Raw genomic sequence first — 25,946 nt, 5'->3', positions numbered from 1 at the left:
GAAAAAGGGATAGTGGTGTTAAACTAAAAGAGAATAGGTTCAGACTAGGTATAAGGAACACATTCTCTAGAGTGAGGGTGGTAAAACACTGGAAAAAGTTATCCAGAGAGGCAGTAGATGCCCCACTCCTGGTAACATTCAAGGTCAGATGTCAGATTATCTCTTTTTTCTGACCCAGAGACAGGGCTCTTGAGAGCTGTTTTCAAGACTTTTATTCCATTTTCAGTGTCATGTGAAGAATGAGATAGTACAGATGTTACAATTCATGCCATCAAAGTCAGAAGCCAAACTATTTCCTAATTACAACATATTATAAGTGTTTTTTGGCCTATCAGCCTTTGCCACACAATGCTGCTAATGCCTTAAAACCAAACATCTAAAATTACCCCCCGTGGGTCCTACTATAACACATCTTTCATAGTTCTATTTCTCCAAAGTATCTAGTCTATTTGCAAGGCCATCATTTGAAACCTGTTTCTAGTTCCATTTCACTCTCAACAATGTCTGTCTTATTCCATGGCTTTTCTAAGTCAGCATATTTTATCTCAGAGTTTGCATAGAGATGCATACTATGTGTGCCTTCTGTCAGACTTTGAGGATTCTCTACGAATCCATTTCCCACAGTTACGTTGGATGGGTCTCTGAGCAACCTGATATAGTTGAGGATGTCTCTGCTCATTGCAGGATGTTGGACTAGATACCCTTAAGGGTCCCTGCCAACCCAAAATATTCTATGATTCTATGATCTGTTACATCACAGCCATACATACCATGGATAAACAGGCAGGAATCTGGAAGCTCAGAAAGGCTAGGCAAAATGTCAAAGAAAATATAAGGTAAATGACCAAAATTTTGAAATATTGATACTCCTAGGCTACAAAGTAAAAGCTCTCAGCAAGGCCCAGAGACTCTGCAACACTCTGATTAAGAAAGGAAGTGACTTGGGACTTTGTCTTCAGCATCAAGAGCAAACAATACCTTGGCCAGATCTGCGTTTGCTTCCTCTGGAATTAGTTTGTACTAACTGTACCTTGTCAAGAGAGGAACTGCCATCCCTATAGTAATGGAAAACAAGATAAATGATTGGACAAATCAGCACAGTGCTGATGATTGAGCTGATACTATTTTACAATGACGCAATGCACTCATCTAAAGTAAATATTAAAAGAAAGTGGAAATGAGCACAAAAGGAATCCTGCCCAGGATCTCTTTTGGAGTCTACCAGGAAAATTACTGGATCCATGCTAGTTCTGCACCAGTTTATCATCCTAGATCATCTGCTACTAAAATAATTTCACAAACTTCCTACTAAAAGATCCTGTTTGTACCAAAGTCAGTGAGAGAATTCCTAATTGTTTCGGTAGGGTTATTATATCCTCTGTGTAATGTTAGGAAAAACAGAAGCATAATCTCCAATTTTTGTAATATGCATTTTCACCTAATCATGGTATATGCCTTGGCGTTATTTTTAAAATATTTGTAATAACAGGAACATTTGAGTGGGGAAATCTTTGAAAAAATTACTACTTTCCAGAGTACTCAAAGCTACCTACCAGTTCATTAGATTACTCAGACTTCAAATATTGCTCTATGTTTCGACATGACTACTGGCCAGACAAGCCACCCCTGCAGGAGGTAATTAACAATCTTGGCAGATAAGATCTACTCTAAATCTAGACTGTATTGTGTTTGGTGGCTCTTTGCCAGGACTCACTAGCTTTCTAAAAGGGGTCCTTCTCCAGTCACCATGTGCTGGACTGTCAGTATGATCATCCAAATGGAACTGAAACAGTCACAGCATATTTTCTTTGTCATGGAGAAAGAGCTAGCAAATCAAATGGAGTGGAAAGTAGAGTAGTCCTAACTGACATGAAAACATACAAAGAAAGGCTGCTGTAAGACATACCCAAAATAAATGGATACTTGAAAATTTTTTATTCTACCTTGAGTTACAGATAAAAGTTTTACATGAATGCAAATAGCACCTCATGTTTGCCTTAGAGTTTTTCCAATACAACATCTCCATTTTTAATAGGAGTGTTATTTAAGTGAAGTTTCTATTTGGTGGCAGGAAGACTGACTTCACTCCCGTTGAATGAAAATAGTAATATGGCTTACTGCTTTGTTATACCATCTTTGATCAGAGCTACAGCAACATTATACACCTTGCTACAAATAATTAGTGCATCTCTAGCCCCTAGCTCTCCTGGCCTACATTATGTCCTTCTCGGATTTTCTAGATTTCAGTCAAATTTAAAAGCCTGGCATTTATGGTCAGGCATATGATGGTGTGGGAAGAAGGCAAAAATTCACTAGCTTGGTCCTGATAGCTTAAACTTTGTGACTTATGAATCTCTTCCAAAGGTCTGAGAGACCTACCCTGGTCTTTAGCAAAGGTTTTTTTTTCCCTATTTCTGATCCAAGAATCACTTTGAACATCATGTAAGAAGATTCCTAAAAATCTGTCATGCTTTACACATTAGGAAACTTCTTGGAACATGTCATAAATAATTAACAAGCAAACATAGGTTTTAAGTAACAACAACAAAAAAATCTATTGGAGAAAAAAGGTGAATAGAGGCACCAGTCTTACTGTTTAGTGCACTTCAGAAATGCATTCAAGTAACACCCTATGGAGATAGAACAGAAAAACTGAAGAGTGGCAAAAAGGATGATTGGATCACAAGTCATTTTGTAAAGTGATTTTGCAGTGGTATTTATCCATTAGTTAATCACTGCTACTAGGGCAAGTATATGAAAGAGCTAACAACATTAGAGAAATTTCAGAACTTAAAAACAACTGAGAGCAGGAAACAATTTGATCATGATACTGTCCATTATTCTGTGCATAGAGAATGCAGATATGCCATGTCTATTGTCTATGTACAGATTTACCAGATCAACATAAGGACTAGAAATGGACACAGATATTAAAAAAAAACCAAAACCAAGAAAACAAACAAAAAAAACCCAAAACCCAACAACAACAAAAAACAACCCACCCAAAAACAAAACCAAAAAACCCCTACAACCCCCGCCTCCAAACCAAATAGAAAACCACAAACACCACCCCCAGAAAAAAAACAAAACAAAACAAAAACCAAACCAAAACAAAAAACCAAAACAAAAACAAAAACCCCAAAAAAACCCAACAACAACAACAACAAAAAACCAAAAAAAAAAAAAAAAAAACCAAGAATGAAATCAACTCTTTAATAGTTTAATAGTCTGGAAGTACTTACCAGAAGATAGAAAGGTAAGAAAGATGGAAAGTCCCACCAATTGTGCTTTTTTCAGTTTACTTCACAGGACATTTTCACCTTATTATCAAAACATGACAAAATTCAATTGTCTACAACCTTTAGGATAGCAAAAGTTTTTGCTGCAATTCTCTTTTCATTTATGGCAGTCGCTGGGAAAACCTCAATAACCCAATCTTGGCTATTTACTATACTGCAATTCAATTTAAAATAGTTGTCTACCTAGCATATTCCTGGCCACCCACAGAAATTGCCTACTGTGTCAGCTGTTTAGGGAGCCAGAAAGAAAAGCCCCTCAGATTAGGGATATTAAGAGAAGGGAGCTAGATGGTTTATTTGCTCATTTACAAAAAATGAACAGAAATGCCTCAGAGCATAAAGAGATGAAGACCTATATTCTTACTGCTATAAAGACTCACTGATGAACATCAACTGAGGGCTGTCCATACTGTATTGAAAACCACTTGCTGCAATGGCAAGAGAGCAATGAGTTCTCATAGCAAAAATTCCTAACAGCAGACTATCTATAAGCTCCGTTCATTGTGAAGAAATACCTTTTTGTTTGGCATGCTCAAAAATCAATGTCTACTTGCTAGGAACACCTTTCACATTATTCTCAAAGTTAAAAGCAAATCTGACTCTAGGAGTGATGTGATTTCTAATTTCTTTGTTTAGCTACCTATGAGTGTGTTGGAAGGGAGATAAGTAGAAGCAGAGTTGAAGAAATGAAGATTTCATGTATTTCTGAAGGAAGAAGTTGATACTGCATTTTTACTCTGTAGAGAAGAAATTTCATTCTGCTGATGGATTCTCTCATACTTTAATTACCTTAAAATATGGTTAGTCTTGAAGACCATGCTGATGGGGGAAAAGCATAATCTAAACTGAAGTTTTGAAGAGCGTCAGGATAGACATCTACAGGCAATGAAAGTCTGCAGCAAGAAATAGAAATTATAATATTGCCCAATAAAAATAAAAGGGTTTACACTTCTATTGTTGGAAATGTGTTCAATGTTTTAAGTGTCACTTTAAGATAGATACAAAATGCAGTAATAGAAACTGTATGTAAAAAACTACATGCATTTCCACTGTGAGGTGGACAATTATAATCAAACCTGGGACAGCCTTCCCAACAACATCACAACAGGAGAAAATGATTGCACACCATTACACTGCTATGAACAGAGTGAACTGATGATTACACAGAGCTTATAACCTCAATATTTAATTAACTAGCATAAGTATTTGAATAGAAGATTGTTAAATCAATGAAGAAGTAAATTTATAGGAAAAGGTATTAAGGACAGTGAAAACAAGACCTAAAAATCTCACAAAAAAATGCTGCACCAAAATCTATTAGAAATATTTCCTTTTAAAAAATGTCATTTATTATTCAGTTAAAGAAATCTTATTATAATGTGGGAAACTGCAATATGCTGTCTCTACCTAAACTGTCACAGCCTTAATTAGATACAAAATCTACTGTAAAAAAAAACAATTCAAATACAAGGAAGAAATTATTACCAATAAAAAGAAGAAAAGTTACAACATATAAACAACCCTATTTTTGTACAGGCACTCTTTATGATTTGGACAGGAGTTTAATGATTTAAAGCAGTTTAGTAAGAATCTGGAGAACACTAAAATTCAGAACTTTAGAATCTTTTTAAGATATAAAATCTCTCCTTGCTTGTGTTAGTTTCCATGCAACATCTCTTAGTGGTCACATGTCAATCACTGTAGTATAGGAAAATACACGTGATACTGAGATTTTAAAGAAAATACGTTTGACTTTCAGTTTGTCTTTTTGCCAAAAAGGTGCTACAAGATGCCAATGTGGACTGGTCTCGTTTCATATAAAACTGATGCTAAGATTGAATTCCTGCACTTTAGAGCCCTCAGATTGATGGAAGTCATAGTGATATGACCTCAGAGAGGCAAATAAGATGATCTGAATATAGTGATATGTCCAGTCTAGGCATGAATTTCCATTGAAAAAAAGAGTTCCACACTCTTAACCACATCCTTGCTACCACATTGTGACAATAGTAGTGGTGCTGAGGACACATGACTAACTGGAGCAAGGAACTGGCCAGTATTTTCAGGACATCTGTCAATCAGGGGAAACTTCCTTTTCCCTCATAAATTTTCAGGCAACTCCATCTTTTACAAGTACTAACACCAAGACTGGGAAAACACAAGAATTTAGAACCTGTGACAAGCTTGGGAACAAATAATTTAAATTAATTGTGATAGAACCACATCTTTGGTTGCCACTTTGGTTGGATCTCTGGTACACTTTTCCTCTTGAAAAAGCTCTTCTCCAAGAGTTTCTTTTTTAATATAATCCTGGAGCCTTACAATAGAGGAACAAGAGCTCATTACTGAGTACATGGTAGGTGCTACCTGCCTCTTATTTCCTGGTTTCACATGAACCCTTCTCCTTGTTTCTTTAAGCCTCCTTGCTAGAAGAAAGAAAAATTACAGCCTCTCTGTTTGCTCAGTTGCTCTAAGTCCCAGCTCATTAGCTGATGACGTGTCTCCACAGTGACTTTGGATCTGCTGGACTAGCATTACACAGCACAGTTCACGTAACAGTTACAGTGCTGTTTCACATTTCCCAAATAGGACACTAAATCCCACATGTTCTTTAAACTGGGGATCTGAGAAAGAGCAGGCACTCACATTTATCAACACAGCTGACTTCAAAAATTCCTGAGCTGCAGCACGCTGGAGGATGGGAAGGTGAACCAGGGAAGGATTACCATGCTCTTCAATGCTCTCACCATGCACCTTAACTCTTCGATTCCTGCCTGGTCCATTGCGGTGGATATTTGATATGCCCTCTTACAGCACTTCTTGTGTTCTCTAACTGAATAGCACCCCATAAAACCTGCTAACTCCTAGGAACCTGAAGGAATCATCAGCACCACTGCCTACAGCATGCACATTTTGTCTGTGGAGTCCTAATCTAGATCACAGCACAGATTAAAAATACTGACTACTTGACAAGCGTTTTTAAAAGAAGCTATAGTACAAATCTTTTTGTTTTTAAGAGGATGATGCTTCTCAACCCATAGACAGATGAGACTGAAAAAGAGCAAACAAAAGCAAATCGATTTCCAGAGCATGCTTAAATTCATGATGCAGGACTCTTCTTCACTGGAAACTTTGAAAGAAAAAGCTGATGGAAAATTTACCAACAGTTTGAAAGGGCATAAAGAAGCCTTTGGCCATGCGGATAGGGCCCTGAGAAGCAGATGCACCCTTTCTATGCCTGGATCCATGCCCTGCCCAGGCACACGAGTGGCTCAATCACCAGATCAGCACTGAAAGAGAAGAAATCTTCACTGTTTCAGTTGATGTCGTGCCGCCACGTACCAAATACTGCAAAATTAACAGAGAAAGACTGCCCTGTCAGGCGCAAGGGCCTGAACCGAGCGAGCCCTGGGTCTGGGCTCTATTCCCTAACTTGTGGGGTCTTTGTCAGGGACTGTTTAACCCAAAATTTACTGTATATATATGCAGCCTGCTGTCGAACACACCTGATAGCTCCTTCTGTGCTGCCCCAAGCCAGAGCCACAGGTCTCCACCACGGGCTTCTACAGACCAACTAAAGTCACCTCAGGTATTTTTCAGTATTTCGGTGAACAAGCAACCCGGTCCGCGGGGCTCACGTCCCTTCCAGCCAGGCAGGACTGACCGCAGGCTTTGCGCCGGCGATGCCCGCGCTGCTGGGACAGCAGGTGAAGGGGGCGACAGAGCGGAGAGGGGGAGCAAAGGGAACGGCAGAGAGCCGCGCCCCGTCCCCGTTCAGGAGCACCGGGAGGAGGTGCAGGGAGGCGGTGCCGGGCGGGCGGTGCCGGGCGGGGCGGTGCCGGGCGGGGCGGGGCCGGGCGGGGCGGGGCCGGGCGGGGCGGGGCCGGGCGGGGCGGTGGCAGGGAGGCGGTGCCGGGCGGGGCGGTGCCGGGCGGGGCAGTGGCAGGGAGGCGGTGCCGGGCGGGGCGGTGCCGGGCGGGGCGGTGCCGGGCGGGCGGTGCCGGGCGGGGCGGTGGCACGGAGGCGGTGCCGGGCGGGGCGGTGGCAGGGAGGGCGGTGCCGGGCGGGGCGGTGCCGGGCGGTGCCGGGCGGGGCGGTGCCGGGCGGGGCGGTGCCGGGCGGGCGGTGCCGGGCGGGGCGGTGCCGGGCAGGGCGGTGCCGGGCGGGGCGGTGCCGGGCGGGGCGGTGCCGGGCGGGGCAGTGGCAGGGAGGCGGTGCCGGGCGGGCGGTGCCGGGCGGGGCGGTGCCGGGCGGGGCGGTGCCGGGCGGGCGGTGCCGGGCGGGGCGGTGCCGGGCGGTGCCGGGCGGGGCGGTGGCAGGGAGGCGGTGCCGGGCGGGCGGTGCCGGGCGGTGCCGGGCGGGGCGGTGGCACGGAGGCGGTGCCGGGCGGGCGGTGCCGGGCGGGCGGTGCCGGGCGGGGCGGTGGCACGGAGGCGGTGCCGGGCGGGGCGGTGCCGGGCGGGGCGGTGCCGGGCGGGGCGGTGCCGGGCGGGGCGGTGGCACGGAGGCGGTGCCGGGCGGGGCGGTGCCGGGCGGGCGGTGCCGGGCGGGGCGGCCGCTGCCCTCAGCCCCCGGGCCGGAAGGCGCCGCGCTCGCTCCCGGCCGCTGAGTGGCGGCGCGGCGTCACGTGCGCGCGGCCGGGCCGGGCCGCGGGGCGGGCGGGGAGAGGCGGCGGCGGTGCCCGGGCGCGGTGCGACATGTCCCACCAGACCGGCATCCAAGGTACCCGCGGGGCTGCCCAGCACCTCCGCTGCGCTGCGCGGTGCTCCTCATGCCGGCAGGCCGGTCCCCGCTGTGGCCGTGGCGGCCGGGCGGGAGGCGGGCGGAGCGCCTTTCCCCGCGGGTCGGGGAACGGGGGCAGACGGGCGCGGCGGGCGCTGTGCGGGCCGTTCCCGGCGGGATTTTTCCCACTACTGCGCTCTTTGTTTGCTGTCGGAGGAGCCCGTCCTTTGCGCCGCGGGCTGGCGAGGGGACGAGCGAGCGGGGAAACTGCTGCTGATTTTGTCCCCGGCGGCCACGGCTTCTCCGCGTCGAACCCATAACTCCGTTCCCTGACAGGCGCAGCCTGCGGGGTTTATCGGCCCAGCAAACCGAGCCTGTCCGCCCCGGAGAGGCAGGGAGTCCGCCCGTGGAAAGTGTTCAGTGCAGAGCCCCGTGAATGGTGGGCAGGGCCCGCCGGGGCTCAGGTAACTCCCCCAGTGCAGGTTTTCCTGCGGCCGCGGGGTGAGCGTCGGGCCGGGGGCTGTCGGCTCTCGGGGTCGGCGTAGCGAGTTTGGGATGGGTTGGATAGCACGGGGAATGCCGAGGGTCGCTGCCGGGTCCCTTGGAGCGAGAGCCCGCGGAGAACCAGGAGCCCTGGCGTAGAAGAGTCCACTATTAAAGCCTATCGCTGGAGGCCACAAAGGAGAAAAGTATGTGGGAACCTTTTTTCTGTGTTTCCAGGCCTTGGAGGGTGCGCGTAGCAATTGGAAGGAGACAGTGCATTGTTTCGCAGTATTAGCGGGTTCCTCTGAATCACAGAATTGCTAAGCAGGGATTATATAGCAGGATTATGGAGGGGTCGGGTTTTACTGCAATCTGTGTGCTCGGTGACTAATACCATGTACTTTGCCTGCACTCCGATATTTATTGTTGAAGGTGACTTTTGTCCCAGCCACGGCAGCCCTTAGCTGCTCTTCTATGCCCTTTTTTGTCCATTGGCTGCATTGCTCTCTTCTTTTCCTTCCTTTGCATGCCAGTCTTTGGTCTTTTTTGCAGCTCCTTGTTTTAAGTTCTTCAACTGTTCTCAGGCTGGAGGTGCACCTGAATAGCTTTTGTTTCCAGTCTGCGGAAACCTGTTAGTTAGTAACTCGTAATCCCTTGTTCTCCGGGCGATGATGGCAGGGAGGAGTGGAAGAATAATACTCTGTTGCTTATTGTAAGCGAAAGAGTGGCTGAGTCTCTTCTGCAGCTCTGCTTCGTGTGTGAGACTCATTTGTCCTCTGAGGAGGGCTGTAGAGAATTCGGCAGCTTTCCTTCGGGAGCCTGCCTCAGCAGGCACTAATCAGGAGTCCTGTTTGCAGCAAAGCATCAGCCTCTGCAATTTGGAAGAGGAATAGCTCTACTTGTGCCATTGCTGGCTTTACTACAAACAGGCTACTGTCACTCATAAACAATTACAAGATTTGGCAGCATGGGCTGCTTTTTTTCTGGAAACAGAAATGAAGTCATGAGCACAGTGATATGTACCAGGCAGTTGCTAAAAGGACTGGACTTTTTAAACAGGCCAGTGCAGATAAATACTGTAGGAAGAGGCAGAATGCAGTAACTGGCGGGGCGGGGGGAGGGTGGGGGGTGGGGAATATAATTGAATGGATCCACAGTCTTCTAAATAATTTAATAATTATATTCCCTGAAAAATATTTGTGAAATAAGCATGGATTTTTATTTTGTAGCCCTCTGCTATGCAGAAAGTTTAAACAGAAAATAATATCACTGTTGTGAATTTAAAGTCCTTCATGATGAAAAAACCCATAGATACTTGATAGTGAGCTTGTTTCACAAGTGTCTCAAAATATTTTTCAGGAAACTGTCACAGTTCTGGAATTGGTGTAGAGACTGCTGTGTTCTGCTCTTGTTTTGGTGTGTAGTGTTGAAGTGAGAGAAAAAGGAACAAAAGGATAATAGACAAGAAGAGGGCAAAGAATGTTCTAGGGGAACAAAAAGTCTAGAAAATGGCGGAGTGTTTGGTTGTTTAATGGAATGGTGAAGACTAGCAGAGATTATTAGAAAAGTTTGCAGGAAATTGCTGTGAGGGTCTGCACTGCTTAGTGGAAAGATGACAACTAGGATTGAACTGGTGACCCACTGCAGTTCAGTTTGTTTAACATTTTCTTTTAACATGCCTTTTTGGACTCTCAGGATGGGCTTGGCACCACTTGGACCAACATAAATGTAAAATGTTTTGAGTATGGGCAGTAATGTTGCTGGATACCATCTGTTCACTTGGCCTCAACCTGACTATAATCCATTTTATTTGTTTCCTGGTTTGATGTTTGTTTTGCTGGTGCCATGCTCTGTCCTGTGGGATTACTTAAAGGACTAGCTTGCAATAAATGTTTTTCAGTAAATCCTTACAACCCTCTGTCTCTGGTATAATTAAACTGATTTGCACTCAGATTATTTAGCAGAGCAGTTGAGATAGGAATGGTCTTCACGTGAGTCAAGAACAGTTTTTCAGTGTGTTTAGGGGAGTGAGTCTGTCATGTTGGTGGTATAGTGTCAGTGTCATTTGCAAACATGTAAAAATATTTTAGTTACTTTATAAATTCACTATAAAGCTATCCTGTTACAATAGGTTGGGGCTTGAACAATGTCGTCAACCATAGAAGGAGATAAGGCAGTGTGAAATATGAGCAATGAGTGGCAGCTCTCACTGGTACTCCACAGAGAGGTGATCTCAGGAAAGACCGTCACTTTTGCCAGACAAGCTCTAACATTTTCCTGGCAGGCGTAAAAAGTTTCTGTCTGAAAGTTTGCACTAAGCCTGCAGACCAGGTGAAGCTGTTGTAATTTGAGATGCGTCATTTTTTTATTGTGTTGCTGTGTTAACTCTGAAACATGAGATTGATGGTATGATGTCACCTTTAATTTTCACAATGTTGAAAATCATTTGGTATGCTAGAGAACAGGGCTGTTTTGTAATGGTGCCCTTCATCTTTGTGTGGCAGGCTGATGGTTGGAACAGTGTGCAGCACAGCAGCAGCATCACTCCTGAGTTCATTTTGCTGTCCAACTTTGTAGCAAAGGACCAGTTGTGCATTTTTCCAGTGTTGTTCTTACTCTCATGAATATTCTTTGTCCTAGGGAAGTGAAATGTGTTAATTTGATTACTTTTATTTTCTCTTTTTCAGCTAGTGGAAGTGTTAAAGACATCTTTGTTGGAGCCAGAAATGGACAATACAGGCTTTTAAAAATAATAATTGACAATGGTTAGTCAAATTTTATTCTTTTCTTCTGGTTCTTTTAGGTATTTCCTAGTTGTTTTAATGACTTACTTGTACAATTGTTTAAAAAACAGAACGCTACCAAACTTAATGTTACTAATGTTTTTCATATACAGAAGAGAAAATTTAAATTTTGGCAATCCTAAGCTTTTTACTACAATATTACTGTATTTTTGCATTTGAATTTTTCTCCCAAATATAATTTCATATTTTACCAAGGAAATGTATTTTGTATGGATAGTATAAATAAGCTTATCTCTTACTAAAGAAAGAGTAGAGGGAATGAAAATTTCTACACCTATGTAGCATTTCAACTGGTTACTTTCACTAGACAGAGAGCTAATCTTAGACAACAACCAGTTCCCTTAGATGTAGAACTGTAAATTTCATCTGCCTTTTTAACAAGGATATATCAGTATAAAAGTGTTACATATAGAAAGTCCTGCTAAAGCAGGTGTTCAAATAGTAATCTGGCTACACAGAAAATATCTTTATAAATCTGTAACTTTATTCAAATTTTCAAAGTTCCAACTGTTTCTTAAGTCACAGAATATATGTATAAATAGAAAATTGCATCATGTCAATCAGATCTTGAGTTTGATTTTTTAACTTCTTGGCAAGGGAAAAAAGCTGCAAACATTGAAAGATAGACTATATAATTGCTTTTATTTTCTTTAATAGCAATGTTGGTTGGTTGGTTTTATAAGATATTTCTTAGTTTAGTCCATCTTTTCAAGTATGTCAATTGTCCACTTTGAAGCCATTTGTTCTAGACTTCATTCATATACAGTACACTAAAAATCTGTTAGCTGGAGAAAGTTACACATGCATACATGCACAGATGCACTTTTATTGTTAGGTAAATAACCTACTGTTTCCTTCTTTGTGTTTGCTTTTCTTAGGAAGTCTTCTGATATTTTAGTATAGCTTTCTTTAAGGCAGTGTGGATAGAAAGATTACAGGCAGAACTTTGTGGTAGTCTTGGTAGGACAAGGTAAATACTGAGAACCATTGTTTTGGGTTTTTTTTCCCATTAAGCAAGGCAAAACAATATGCTTTTGTGTGTATGCTACTTTTAATATGAAGTGAAGCCTAGAAATAAGATACAAATTGAATACTTTCCCTATTTTTTTATTTCTTATTTTTTCTTTTTTTTTTTTGGTGTGCGTATACACACGCATATATATAAACATATACTTATATGCATTTCATGTCTGCAAGAAGCAGAATTGAGTCTTCGATAGTATTTCCTGCAGCTCAAAAAGAAACCTGGAATGTATTGCTAATCTAAGTTAAGAAGAGAAGAAGAGATTTGCTGCTGGGCATGAAGTTCCTTTGGCTGTATCTTAAATCCAAGTGGCCATAAATCCAGCTAGAGTTCAGAATTGGCCAGTACATTCTGAATACTCTTGGTTTAGGTCTACAACTTCAGGTGTGCAACTTCAGGTACTTTGAATCTAATTCTAAGAAGGGCCAAACACTTGCCCTGAGCTGTTTGTGTTCTATGAGTTACTGTGGTGGAATTCTTTGCTTGAAGTTTGCTGTAGAGGCATTTGTGTGCTGTTGTACTTTTTTCTGAAGTTTTATAAGTTAAGCCGTAGACTCTCGAAAGGTGATTTGTATACTAGTTACTATGATGGTCTTTGAACTGTTGCAGGACCCCATTTAAACAAGGTATTTCTATTCCACTTGTGCAGGCTAGTATTTCTTGGGAAACTGAGATATGTTTTGTAAGAATTTATACTAATCTTTCCTTTGAAAACTGAGATGTGATGTATAAATAAGAGAAAAATCTTGTTGCTACAGCTGTTTACATAATTAAATACCACTGAAGTATTCTATATGGACTTAAGCCAATTAGACATAATAAACAACTTCAGTCATTTAAAAGAGACCATGGCTATGAAGCTACATTAGAAAGAGGTTTATCTGCTTACATAGTCAAGTTAGGGATTAGTGCAAGCATATTCATTCCAAACTGTTTTCACTGTGCAACTGGGTTATCGACTCCTTACAATGAGTACAAACACTAATATGTTATAGCAAGAGCATCAGTAATTATAATTCTAAAATTTGAATGTTTACTCTTATCCTATTTATACCTAAGTATTCCAAATTAAAAAATAAATTAACTGTGAGAAGTCAGTTCTTATTTCCCTTCCGTGTATGTTATGCTAAAAAAACTAGCACGTTACTTCTCACTAGCATGTTACTTCTCAACTATCAGTATTTTGTTTAAAGTAAATTAGAGTTTGAACATACACAGCTTTTGTAGGAATTCACTCACTTTTACACTTACTGGTCATGTCATCCATTCTTTTGGGCATAATTATGAATGATTAAGTGTCCAGTTAATTTCTTATTTAATTATTCATTTTAACAGACTGTGACTATATTGTTGCTAACCTGTAGCTTTGGTTGTTGGTTTTAGAGCAGCTTGTTGTGGGATCCTCTAAACGGCCAGTTGGATCATGGGAAAAGGATTATGATTCCTTTGTCCTTCCCCTTCTTGAAGACAAGCAACCATGTTATATATTATACAGATTAGATTCTCAGAATGCTCAAGGATATGAATGGATCTTCATTGCATGGTCACCTGATCACTCTCCTGTAAGTAATAGTCATCAGAGGCTTCATGTTAACAATTTTTCAATGGTACCATTTGATCTGAATCCAAGATATTAAGGAAAAGGATTTGAGGAATGAAGTATTCCCCAACCTCCCCCTACATTCCCAGAAGAAAACTAGGAAAATGTTTCTTTAAGATGATTAAAGGGCATATCAGTAGGTCCAAATGGAGTACAGCTGAGCCAATGTATTTTTAGTCTGACTGGCAGACACAAAACTGTTTTTTTTGCTGTTTGTCTGTCTTACTGTCAGTACTTGAGAGAAATTTATGGAAGGATATAGGACAAAAATCTTAATGGGTGCTCAATAGAGAAGGATTACAGTGTGAGCTCAAGCTGTTTATTCTGTTTAGCTTGCTGGCTGCCCAGCTGGCACTTGTTGATATGTGGTGTGCCACAGAATACACTGCTTTTTAGTGGTTTGAGAGCATGGGAGAGGACTGAGATTAGAATTAAGGATTTCTAGGAGAAACTAGGATACAGATTCTGGGAATGTGAGATAAGGGAAGGCAGAAAGCAAAGCTGTTCCAATATTCCTACTGCTTTCACTAGCAATTAGGAAATAGGAAGATACCAAAAATTGATGTATGTAGAGACAATTATATGGAAAATTTGAAGTATTGTGGGGAGGATAACATGAAATAAAGTGAGAAGGTGAGGCTGCTGAGACAGGAGTAAGTGACTATGTTAGACACAAGTTAATAGGGACCAAACATAATTTTTCCTCTCTGTAGTTGAACCATAATTAGCTGGAGTCACTATCAAATCAAAATAATGAGTTATTTCTAGTCTGCTCTTTTGCTGTCTGTTGTATCCGTTAGTACACAGACCAGGTGACAAAAGAGTCAAACAGTTGTGGGGTTTTTTTCCCCATTTAAAATTAGTAAAGATTATTTTGACTTTTTCCTTATTAAAAAAAAAAAAAAAAAAAAAAAGCTCATACTCCAGTTAAGGCTACAATTCAGTTTTGAAGTTACTTTGAAATAATACATAGTATCATGACCTTGTGAGTTTAATAGTGTAAGTATCCTGATTCAGAGCTCTACAAATTTGTAGTCCAGTCTCAAAGCTTAAAATACTTGTTCAAGAAAGATGTTTGTTAATGGATTTGGTATACCAACATGCTGGATTCTCTGTGTACAGCGAAATTTTAGTAAAGAACCAAATCAAAATGCTACTGTTTTATTATATGCTAGGTTCGTCAAAAAATGTTGTATGCAGCAACCAGAGCCACGCTTAAGAAGGAATTTGGAGGTGGCCATATTAAGGACGAAGTATTTGGAACAGTGCAGGTATGTTTTCCTTTTCAAAGTCAGGACACTGACTTTAAATACTGAATAGAATACCTGATGTTATTGGGATGAATGTGGGTTGTTTGTGGTCTTTTTGGATTAAGGAAAAAAAAGAGCTAAAATCTATGTGTATTATTCCAGTGTTAAAGTGTATTTAAGCTCATTTGAACAAGTAATAGGTACAGTTAACATTGTCAGAGTTAGAAGTCCTTGCTTCAAATGGTTATGAAAACCAAATAACCTAACAATAGTAGGCATATCTCTTAATCTCACTGCAGGACCATGAATCCTCTAATAGAATGGAAGGAGTTGGAGGTTTGGAGAATAATAAAAGATGTTGTAGTGGAGAAAAAAGCTGTGAAAGAGAAATGGGCTGTTGTGGTGGACATGAGACTAATAATTCTGTTGCCTACTGAGTAAATAATTTGTTATATTTATCATTTACCTGTCATGGAGGCTTCATTATCCTAACAAACATGTAAATAAACTCCCTGGAGGGGCTATATTCTAGGGAAGTAGATAACTGACTTGCTAAGAGGGTTTACTGGTAAGAGCTCCTGTTATTTTTTCTTGTCTGTTCGAACGACCAGTCTCTCACTGCCACATGCACCAAACCATTATCAGTCTGTGTAATATGTGGAATTTGTGTCTAGTCTGAGCTTCCATCTTAGTTTTGAGGAAGGACCATTACATCTGTCTTACTGTTATTTCAGAATGGGCCTGGGGCATGTGGAAGATTACCTTGATACAACTCACTTTTTCCAAGCTCATTATGTTCCAGCTTATATATCTCTAAATTGTTGGTTTCGGTGTCCTTATAAACAACTTAATCATTGCTAGCCTTGAATGTTCATCTGTGTGAAAATCACAGCTTCTTCAAGGTGTTCAAGTTGCTGATCTCACTCAGGATCTTGATCATCAGCATCCAGTGGGTTACTTTGTCTTTATTTTGTTGATGGTTTGGTTTCAACGAGCTCTGTTATTCTGGTGAAACCCTATTATGGTCCCACCTGCTAATTCATATGTATTAACCTGAATACCTCTGGGCTTCTGAAACACAACATAATGGAATATGGAAATATTCAAATAAAATTACCATAACTGTATGGAAGGTAACTACTTTTTGCAATGCTCTGTATAAAAGCTTTGAAGAAAAATTCTATTCTAAAAGAACCTGATAAATATTGGTATTGTGCTTTCAGGATGATGTTTCACTGAATGGATATAAAAAATATTTGATATCACAATCCGCCCCTGCACCTTTGACTGCAGCAGAAGAGGAACTTCGACAAATTAAGATTAAAGAGGTACCTAAAATGTCTTCAAGTGCGTGTGGGAAATGGTGCAGAGTTCCAAAAGTATTGTAGGGAAATATTTTTCTAGGGTAAAAAAAGGCAGAACAGAAAATTGAAAGTTTCAGAAAGTGTGAGTGAAGGAGCATATGAATGTACTTCTCAATGGGTTGAAACTTCAGGATGGTGATGGCTGGAGTTGAAGTGGCATGAGTGATCTGACTGTGTTTAAAAGGCCTAATGTTCAAATCAGAGGCCTGGCAACTGCAGAGCTTAATTGTTGCAAAATTAATCTCTTAGTCTCACTGGATGACCTTCCTTGTGAAGGGTGACCAGGCACTGACACCAGTTACCCAGGGAGGTTATACGGTCTCCATCCTGGGGATAGTCAGAAGATGTTTGGAAGAGAACTGAGCAGCTGGCTCTGGGTGGCCCTGATAAAATAGTGTCATTGGACATTATGGCCTATGGAGATGTCTTCCTACCTCAGTCATTGTCCACATGTGATTGCCCCCATGCATTTCCCATGGTGGTAGAAATTGTAGAGAAGACACAGAATAACAATTATTGCAGTGAGTGATTGCCAGGAGTATTTCAGCAGCCTTATTCTTAGAGGAAAGGTAGTTTCTGGTACCAGTGCAATTGTCTTTGAGAGGAAGGGAAGAAGATTCCAGTAAAAATAAAACAGAAATCTAAACTAAACAGCTGATCACTTTAAGAGACTGATTTGCTTATGCTACAATCACTTTTTAGAAAAATCTCTATCAAATGCCTTTAACCGAAAAACTGATGATTGCCAGCTAGCTAGTGACCAAAAAGTTTCAGAGGAGTCTTTTTATCATGTTTTTCCTTCATTTGAACACTGTTTATGTCAGATGTATATTATAATAGGTCATGTGCAGAACTCATCTGTTCTTTAGACTTGTATGTTAGAGCTGTGGTACATGTGTTTAAAGTATGATTTATTTCTGTAGCTGGATACCAGGCAGCCATTGTGTTAAATACAGCTGTGTATCTTCTCTTACGTTTTCACTCTACTGTGCTTTTGCTGCAACTTTGTTGATTATTGACTTTTTTTCCCCAGTAGTGTCTAATGTTAGTTTTCATGTTTAACATTTCAATGCAGAAATACATTTGCCATCATTAAATATTGAATTTTACTTGATCAGCTTTAAAAAAAAAAAAAAAAAAAAAAAAAAAAAAAAAAAAGAATGTAAGACTTCTGTGGGATCTGTGATCACTTCTGGTATTAGTGTATGTACTGCATACAATGTGTTTAGAGGCTGATTCATGCAGACTAAGTCTTTATGTGTTCTGAAAATTCAGCAGCAATACCTTTGCTTTTCAGGGACACATAAATTGCATATTTCTGCCATTTTGGCTTTGTTTGAAACATCTCACAATACATTAACTTACATCATTTTTCTCTTCATTGTTTCCACCATTACAAAGCCTGTAATTAGATTTAGAAAATGAAAAGCTTTCTGATTTTAAAAAGCTTTCCATATGTATAGTCTTTCATAATTACCCTAAGAAATATTTTACTGGGGCAGATCAAAGGATTACCTAGTCTGTTGTCAAGTCCTTGAGAGAACAGCAGAAAGCTAGGAACGATGTAGGAGGAGGGCAAGAGGGCCATATTTACCTTAAATGCTCTTCTGTTGCCTCAACATTTGCAGGTAGGGATCTTCCTGCACAAATGACATCTTACTGTATAATTCTTCTTAATAGATTTTTTCATCCATCACCTAGTCTTGTAGTTTCTATAAATCCACATAAAGGTTTTGTTGGCCATAGGTCCTGTGGCAGCATATTCCACAGCTTGACAAAATACTGTATAAAGAACCACTGACTGCTCTCTAGTTTATTCTGATACCCCTACAGATAATGTGGCAAAGGCAAAGAAAAGTCATTCAGTCAGTCCTCAGTTTGCCCCTCCCCTTAGATAAAGCTCTCTGTATCCCAGAATGCCAACCATATCCTGGGCTGCATCAAAAACAGTGTGGCCAGCAGGTAAAGAGAGGTGATGCTCTCCCTCTGCTCTTCTCTGGTGAGATCCCACCTGGAACACTGCTTCCAGCTCTGGGGCACAGGAAAGACATGGACTTGTAAGAGTGGGTCCAGAAGAGGGCCACAAAAATGATCATAGGGCTGGAGCATTTTCCCTGTGAGAAAAGGCTGAGGGAGTTTGGGTTGTTCAGCCTGGAGCATCAAAGGCTTCAGGGAAATCTTAGTGGGCTTTCAGTACCTAAAGGAAGCTTATAAAAACTAAAGGGACAGGTATTTTAGCAGGGCCTGTTGCAAGAGAACAAGGGGGAATGGTTTGAAACTAAACCAGGGTAGGTTCAGATTAGCTATGAGCAAGAATTTGTTTTATGATGAGGGTGATGAGGTTGCTGAGAGATGTGGTAGATGCCCCATCCCTAGAAATATTTGAAGTTGGATTGAACAGGGCTCTGGGCTACCTGATGTATTTGATGATGTTGCTGCTTACTGTGGGGAGGGTTGGACGACGACCTTTAGAGGACCCTTCCAACCCCAACTGTCCCATGATTCTCCATCCATGGACCTCTGTTGTATTCCTTATCAGTTGTCTCTTCCAGGCTGGCAAGTCCTCATCTGGGTAGTTCTTCCTCCTAAACAAGATACTCCATACTTCTGATCCTTTTGCTTTTCTCTGCAGTTTTTCCAGTTCTGCTATGTAATTTATGAGATGGAGGGATGGGGAAGCCAGATCTGCATGTGGTATTCAAGATGCAGGCATGTTACTGATACCTACAGTGCGTAATAATGTGTTCTGTTCTCTACTCTATTTTCTAACAGTTTATAACATTTCATTTGTGGGTGGGGAATGTTTGGGGTTTTTTGTTTTGCTTGGGGTTATTTTCAGATTTAGTCAGAATGACATGCAAGGTCTTGCTCCTGAATGTAGTAGTAGTAGTAGGGAGCTCAACCCTATCACCATACAAGTAAAAAAAGAGGTTTTTTTTCCTCCTGTATACATTTACATTTATTCACAGAAAATTACATCTGCCATTTTATCCAGCACTCAGCAGCCATTACTAACTAAATCTTAGTAATGAGAGTTTAAATATTCTTAAGTGACTTAGGTGGTTCTGTTCATTTTCTTATACCTGGAGTTAGACTGGGTTACTCTCTTCCCTTATCTATCTCCACACTTCACAGCTTGTTTTCAAGTTTGGAGTACTTATTTCCTACTTGTATTTTATTATGGTTTCTAGAGTATGGTATTTTATTATGGTTTATTATATTTGTGATGCCTCTTTTACATTTGTCAGTCAGGCTTTTGTGCAGATATATATTTTGCAAAATATTTTTTCTATAACCTTGTTAATAAATTTAGCAATCTTTGTGCAAAGTAAGCTCTCCGCCTGCTTTCTTTTCCTCTTTCCTTGTTGCTGACAACCTGTTCTTTAAAATGTGAAGTATAAGTAAATGTTGCCACAGGCGTTTGTTTTTAATTTTTTTATCAGTTTCATATTGTATTAACATCTCTTTTTAATAAAGCTGCACATCTTCTAGTTGATAGATTTAAGGCTCACACTTTTCATTTGGTACATGTTTTTGACTTTTGCAGCTTCATAAACAATGTTAAATGTAATTGTGAAAGTTTTAACTGAAGTGAATATATTCAGAAACTAGTACCTAAACAATAAACTATGACTGAAGAAGACTGAAGTCCAGACTCCATTTTAAGAGAAACTGAATGAATATTAAGATAAACATAAGTTCTTGAACATCAACTTTAAAATAACTGTTCTCTCAAATAATTTGACACTAATATAACTGGATTATGGACAATTGTCTAGTTTGTCCTAGAATTTATTTTTTTTTTACTTTGTGCTAGACCTTCAAGATGTAAGAAATTAGGATTTTATTTGTTTGGTTGGTTTGGTTTTGGTATAGACTTTTTGGGGGAGTATGTTGAAGCAGGAGGGAGAGTAGTAACTTTACATTTCCTTCAAGAAGATCAGTTTGTCTCATAATTTCTCTCTTCCTTCAAAAATTTCGACTTACTAGAAGTTATGTCTTTGTCTTGATCTAAAATTTTTCAAGCTATAACAAAGTTTATAAGGTATATTTTCAGTTCAAAAGTATAATACAGCATATTTAAATCAAGATTTTTCTTCCTGGATTATTGTGTCTCTTTACTATATTTTAACTTAGAACTTCTTCACTGATGCTTGAACCAATCTTCTTACTGTTGATTTTGTTGCTCTGCTAAGTAGAGCTGTTTCAGAGATAAACTTTGCAGGCTAGCAAACAAACATGACCTGTAAATTAAAAAATGCAAATCTTTTGTATATGGGGATGATTTCTTGGTGTGGTTTATTCCTGGAATAGCTACTGCTAACTGTATGTGTAACTATATGGAATGCATTGTCAGTCATTGTATGAAACCAAATGAATGCCTGCAGAGGTTTCTTTTAACATCTCAGCTGACTTGTGTTCCAGGTACAGGCAGATGTTGGTGTAGATACCAAGCATCAAACACTGCAAGGAGTAGCATTCCCCATTGCTAAAGAAGCTATTCAGGCGCTGGAGAAACTGAAAAATAAGAAACTCAATTATGTACAACTGGCAAGTATAAAATATTTTAACTGTTTTTTAATAACGGGTATAAAATAGATAAACTTATTAAACAATGTGTGTTGATGTAGTATGTGTTGGAGGTTTGCACAAACAGTATGGGACTGCTGGGAGATATTTCCATGAGCTTTATTGGGACAGCAGTCTCTGTACAAGGTTGAGACAATTGAAAGATGGCAACAGCTCACCTCTTGCCAAAGCAGCCAAAGATCTTTGTTACACAGCATTTTAAAAGTTTTCCAGCCAATAGCATGTTGCTAAGACTTACAAACAGTTGTTCTAGCCAATCACTAGAAGCATACATTCACCTGCTTCAAACAAAGCTTGCTTGTTTGCTATTAACAATACACAATACTCCATTATTAAGCTTAAAACATTCTACTATTTTGCTAGGCATATTTTTCTGCAGTCTTAAGGTCTATCCTATTCAACTCTAAAACCTCAAACTATTGTTTGATATCCTTGCTGACTGTATCATTGTATCCTTTCTACTTTCAGGCTTTGCAGCTGCAACTATCTCTTAAGTTCTCTGCTCTTTCTGTTTTTAAGGCCTGCTTTTACAGCTTCTAAAAATCTTCTTACCTTTACCATTTCCCACAATAGTATGCTGATAAAATACCATTTTGAATTAGATTAATTCAAACTTTTTTCCATCCTGTCATGTTCTCTGGTTTGTTTTTTGTGTATTAACTGTATTCATGTTTGCTTTGTTTACAGCAAATTGATATGAAAAATGAAACTATTATTTTGGCCAACACACTTGATACTGAACTTAAGGACTTGCCAAAAAGAGTTCCAAAGGATGCTGCACGTTACCACTTTTTCCTGTATAAGCACACACATGAAGGAGACTATTTGGAATCCATAAGTATGAGATAATTTCTCAATATGAAACTTGAATGGCTTGTTTCAAATTCCTTAGGAATTTTGAGTCAGAGAGAAAGATGTGTCAGCATGATCATAGCTTTCAGAGTCATTTGGTTGTGAAACTGTGAACTTGTGAAGGAGAGCTCTAATGTTTGTAAAGTATGAGCTACCCCTTTTGATTATGAACACTCATAAATGTGAAAACATACAGATACCAACCATTCTGTTATCCTCTTTTTGAAATGAAACACTTGCTGGCACAAAAAAGCTCCAGAATGGCACTATGTTTTTTGCTTTCAGATTGCATAGTTAATTTCCATTGCCTCTCTGCTATAAGTGGTTTTATGATACAGCTTTTTATTGAGTGTATTTATGGTCTGATTTGAGTTGTTTTCTTTTTCTGCAGTTTTCATCTACTCTATGCCAGGGTATACCTGTAGTATACGAGAACGAATGCTCTACTCTAGTTGCAAAAGTCCGCTGTTAGAAATCGTAGAAACACAGTTGTGGATGCAGATAGTTAGAAAGGTAAGTGCAGTGGATGTATGGGTATTTTCTCCACCCCTGTATTCCCTTCTTAATGGAAAACTGTAACTGTCTTTGTCACCACCTTGTCTAAACAATGACAAGTGTTGTGTAACTTAGTTTGTCCTGAACAGGAAATAATTGTTGATGGAGCTAGAGATATAAAGTTAAAACTCAGGGAAGTTTTACTCTGTTTCATAATTTCTACACTTTTATCTTGAACAAATAAATCCTTGTGCATCAAGGAAGTATCGGAGAGTACTTTGAAGGACTTAATACAATTGAATGATTTCCTACTTAAACTTGTGTCACATTTTGGACCACAACACATTGCTGTTGTTAAACGCTAAATTCTTTTAAAGCCAAAGGTACATAGGGATTTTCAAAATAATTTCAAGCTGCAGTTCTGAAAACTAGAACTGCTATCTTAGGAGTCCCTAATGGGATAAACAAGCTTTTGTAAGTAAGCTGATCTTTTTCACAGTGTATAGATTTTACTGCAATGCAAAAAGTTGCTTCTCACCTCCCCAGCAGATACCACAGAAGTGGTCCACTTGTGACCTACAGTTACTTTTTAAATAAGTAACCTTGTTAAAAATCTTAGTTTCTGTGGAGATTGTGTTTGCCTTAAAAATAGCATAGTTAATGCTAACCATTTTTACTAAGATTGACATGAATTAATTAGATTTTTGCTGTGTGTATTTGTATGTAATTCTTTTTCTGAAATTGGCTTTCTACAACAAAATTAAAGCACCACGTGACTCCTGCAGACAAATTTCTGAAGCATGTACTTGTAACAGCAAAACTGGGGCTGGCAAGTCTGTCAAGTGTTATGGTTGGCAGGGCATGAAGTGCTGAATGCTCAGCAGAGCAAGGCCATAGCATTTCTCCGAATTCTAAATTCCTGGAATTTAAAACAGTGGAGTTGGGCTTGAGAACTGAGAACTACTTTAATTCTATTTGGTTTCATGTATCTCGATTTTGAAAACTAACACATTTCCCTCCATTTTGTTCATTTTTTTAGCTTTTACTTGCTAAACACTTGAATACTTGCTGACTGGCAGTAGCCAGCTAATAATACAAGTTTCTTTATACTCCTCCCCCTTTCTCAAGAGATATAAATATGTATGCACATTGCTTATACAGTTAATCTTCAAAGCATGTTATAGTGAACAACTTTCATTCTTAAAATGTGTAAATACTTAAAATGAGTAAATAAGCACTAGTTTCACATGGAATGTGTTCTCCTAGTTAGTGTTAACAGGTACAGTGTGCCAAAACTTGGGACAAAAAAATAATCCTTGGCATATGTACTGTTTAGTTGTGCTTACATTTCAGGAAAATAATTAAGTCACACAATACTGATAAAAGTATAGGGGAGTCTCAGAAAAGCTATCCAAGATTTCTCAGGGCATTAGGTACAAGTTGGAGAACTTTTCATGCTTGACTTTGAACATTTATTGCACATATGGTTTTAACATAGTATTGAGTTTCAGCAAAGTTTCTGAATGTTTTTCACTTTGAGTATGATGGTTTTTTTTTTTTTTTCTGCCAGATTGAAATAGATAATGGTGATGAGTTAACTGCTGACTTTCTTTATGAAGAAGTACATCCAAAACAACATGCTTACAAACAGAGTTTTGCTAAGCCAAAAGGTCCTGCAGGGAAGAGGGGAATACGAAGACTGATTAGAGGTCCAGCAGAAACTGAAACACCCAGTGATTAGAAACTTTGTTTGTATTTGTTAAAGTATTGGAGTAAGAAATGGAATTCTGGCTTTTGGTAATGAACTGAAATCATTCCATTCATAGATACTAGGGATAAAAAAAAGCTCTTTTTACTCTTCTCTTTTCTGACCTCAACACTTTTTATATTGTTACATGATTATATTGTTGACCATGTTTTATGACTTATAGAAGAGATAATTATTTTAATGCTAGAAGAGAAAAACTAAGCTAGTGCCCCTTTATTTTAATTCAGAATCCATTATTTAATAGCTGTACATGTCATCATAAACTTTGCAGACATAAGACTATGAAGCCCATGTATTCTGTGGGTAAGTCACAGCTGTATTATGTGTAGCCTATTAAACCTGTAGAAGAGATGTCAGAAGAGATGAAGGACTACATAGCATTGTCCCAATTGAAACTTTCTTTTTCCTTGTAGCAGTAATGGAGAGTAGTAAAATAGAAGGTTGTCTTTGGATTTTGACAGGATGCATTGCTGGATTTTGTTGTTATTTTGTTTCTTTCTTTCTTCTTGTAATGGAAAAGATAAACTAAAATCTGTTATGTTTCAATTAATATAAGCATTCAGGAATAGCTGGACATTTTCCTAAGCAAAAACTTGGTCATCTCAAACTTGTAACTAATTTAATGAATTATCTTTTAAAGAAATCTGATATAAAACACCATAGATTTTCCAGACTTCTGTATCACTTGTAAGCATTACATATTAGCTACTGAATGACCAAGTAAAAGGTGATTAAAAGTCTATGAGTTAGTATACTCAATAGATTATGGAGCTGTTTTCAGAGCAATATGCCTAAAGTATCTAATAAGTAATTAATTATCTTGGATCTAAAAATGTGTAAATTCAGTAAAAATTGCAGTAGTCTTGCTGCTTATCAGTGAGTTATACTTGAGGGCCAACTGTGTTTGCAGTATCAGTTGCGATTTTTTACTTTCAAGGTATTCTGAAAATTACTTTTCCTAAATGTTTGAACATCAGTAGTAACTTACATCTGTAATTTAAATCCAACTAGGTCTTGAATACCTGCTGGCAGCAAGCCTCTGGTTAGGATTTTTGGGTTTTTTTCCCTCCCTTCTTCAAAATACTAAAATCAGCCAGAATAGTCTAAACACGATTGAACTGTAAGTAATGTGTTTAACAGGAAGATGAAAAATAGATTATTTTTAATAAGTCTGTTAAAGAAGACTTAGATGTGGAAATCAAGTATTGAATGACCTTAAATATTTAAAACTGTGTGATGAAGCAAATACTCGTGAATAGATTATATTCCCAGTGAGGACTTGCTTTTTAGTGTTTTGTATGTGACCTTTGTGGTCTTTGAGTTTTGTTGGTTTTGGTTTTTTTTAAAGCTACATGGAAGTTACCAGCTTTGGTTAATTGGATATTATTGTAGCTGCTGGATATACTCATTTTAGAGCTGAATCGTGTGTTTACCTGGTGGAAGATGGATTTTAACCTAGTTTTGTAGGGAATAATGTTTTGACACTAGTAGTTCCTGACAAAAAAAATTGTTTTATCATTGTTTGGCTATACTAGCTTGCTGTTGACATCTGAGATTGCACTATATAATGTGAAGGTTGCAATAGTTGGTTTTACTGTGGTTTTTTATATGCAGCAGAAATTTTACACTTTAGCTTTTTTAAATTTAATTTTACACACTACATAAGTCCAATTCAATAGCTCTCGATCCTGAGCC

The 25,946-nt window shown here is 39.6% G+C and overlaps 1 protein-coding gene across 2 annotated transcripts; it reads left to right on the top strand.

The window, feature by feature from the left end:
• Positions 1 to 7,940: 7,940 nt before the first annotated feature.
• On the top strand, positions 7,941 to 25,736 carry TWF1 (twinfilin actin binding protein 1). Of its 2 annotated transcripts, XM_066319058.1 has the most exons (9): positions 7,941 to 8,021; positions 11,192 to 11,269; positions 13,716 to 13,894; positions 15,108 to 15,203; positions 16,406 to 16,514; positions 20,976 to 21,097; positions 21,824 to 21,974; positions 22,380 to 22,501; positions 24,054 to 25,736. In XM_066319058.1, the coding sequence occupies exons 1-9, from the start codon at positions 7,997 to 7,999 to the stop codon at positions 24,222 to 24,224; spliced, it is 1,053 nt and encodes a 350-aa protein (XP_066175155.1). In that variant the 5' UTR covers positions 7,941 to 7,996; the 3' UTR covers positions 24,225 to 25,736. The 2 variants fall into 2 exon arrangements, with proteins under 2 accessions (XP_066175155.1, XP_066175156.1); XM_066319059.1 differs by lacking the exon at positions 11,192 to 11,269 and having other exon boundaries at positions 7,946 to 8,021.
• Positions 25,737 to 25,946: the final 210 nt, after the last annotated feature.

Source organism: Sylvia atricapilla, chromosome 5 (genome assembly GCF_009819655.1).
Source record: "Sylvia atricapilla isolate bSylAtr1 chromosome 5, bSylAtr1.pri, whole genome shotgun sequence".
In the NCBI taxonomy this organism is placed as follows: Eukaryota; Metazoa; Chordata; class Aves; order Passeriformes; family Sylviidae; genus Sylvia; species Sylvia atricapilla.
This window is presented reverse-complemented; position numbering and strand designations above follow the sequence as displayed.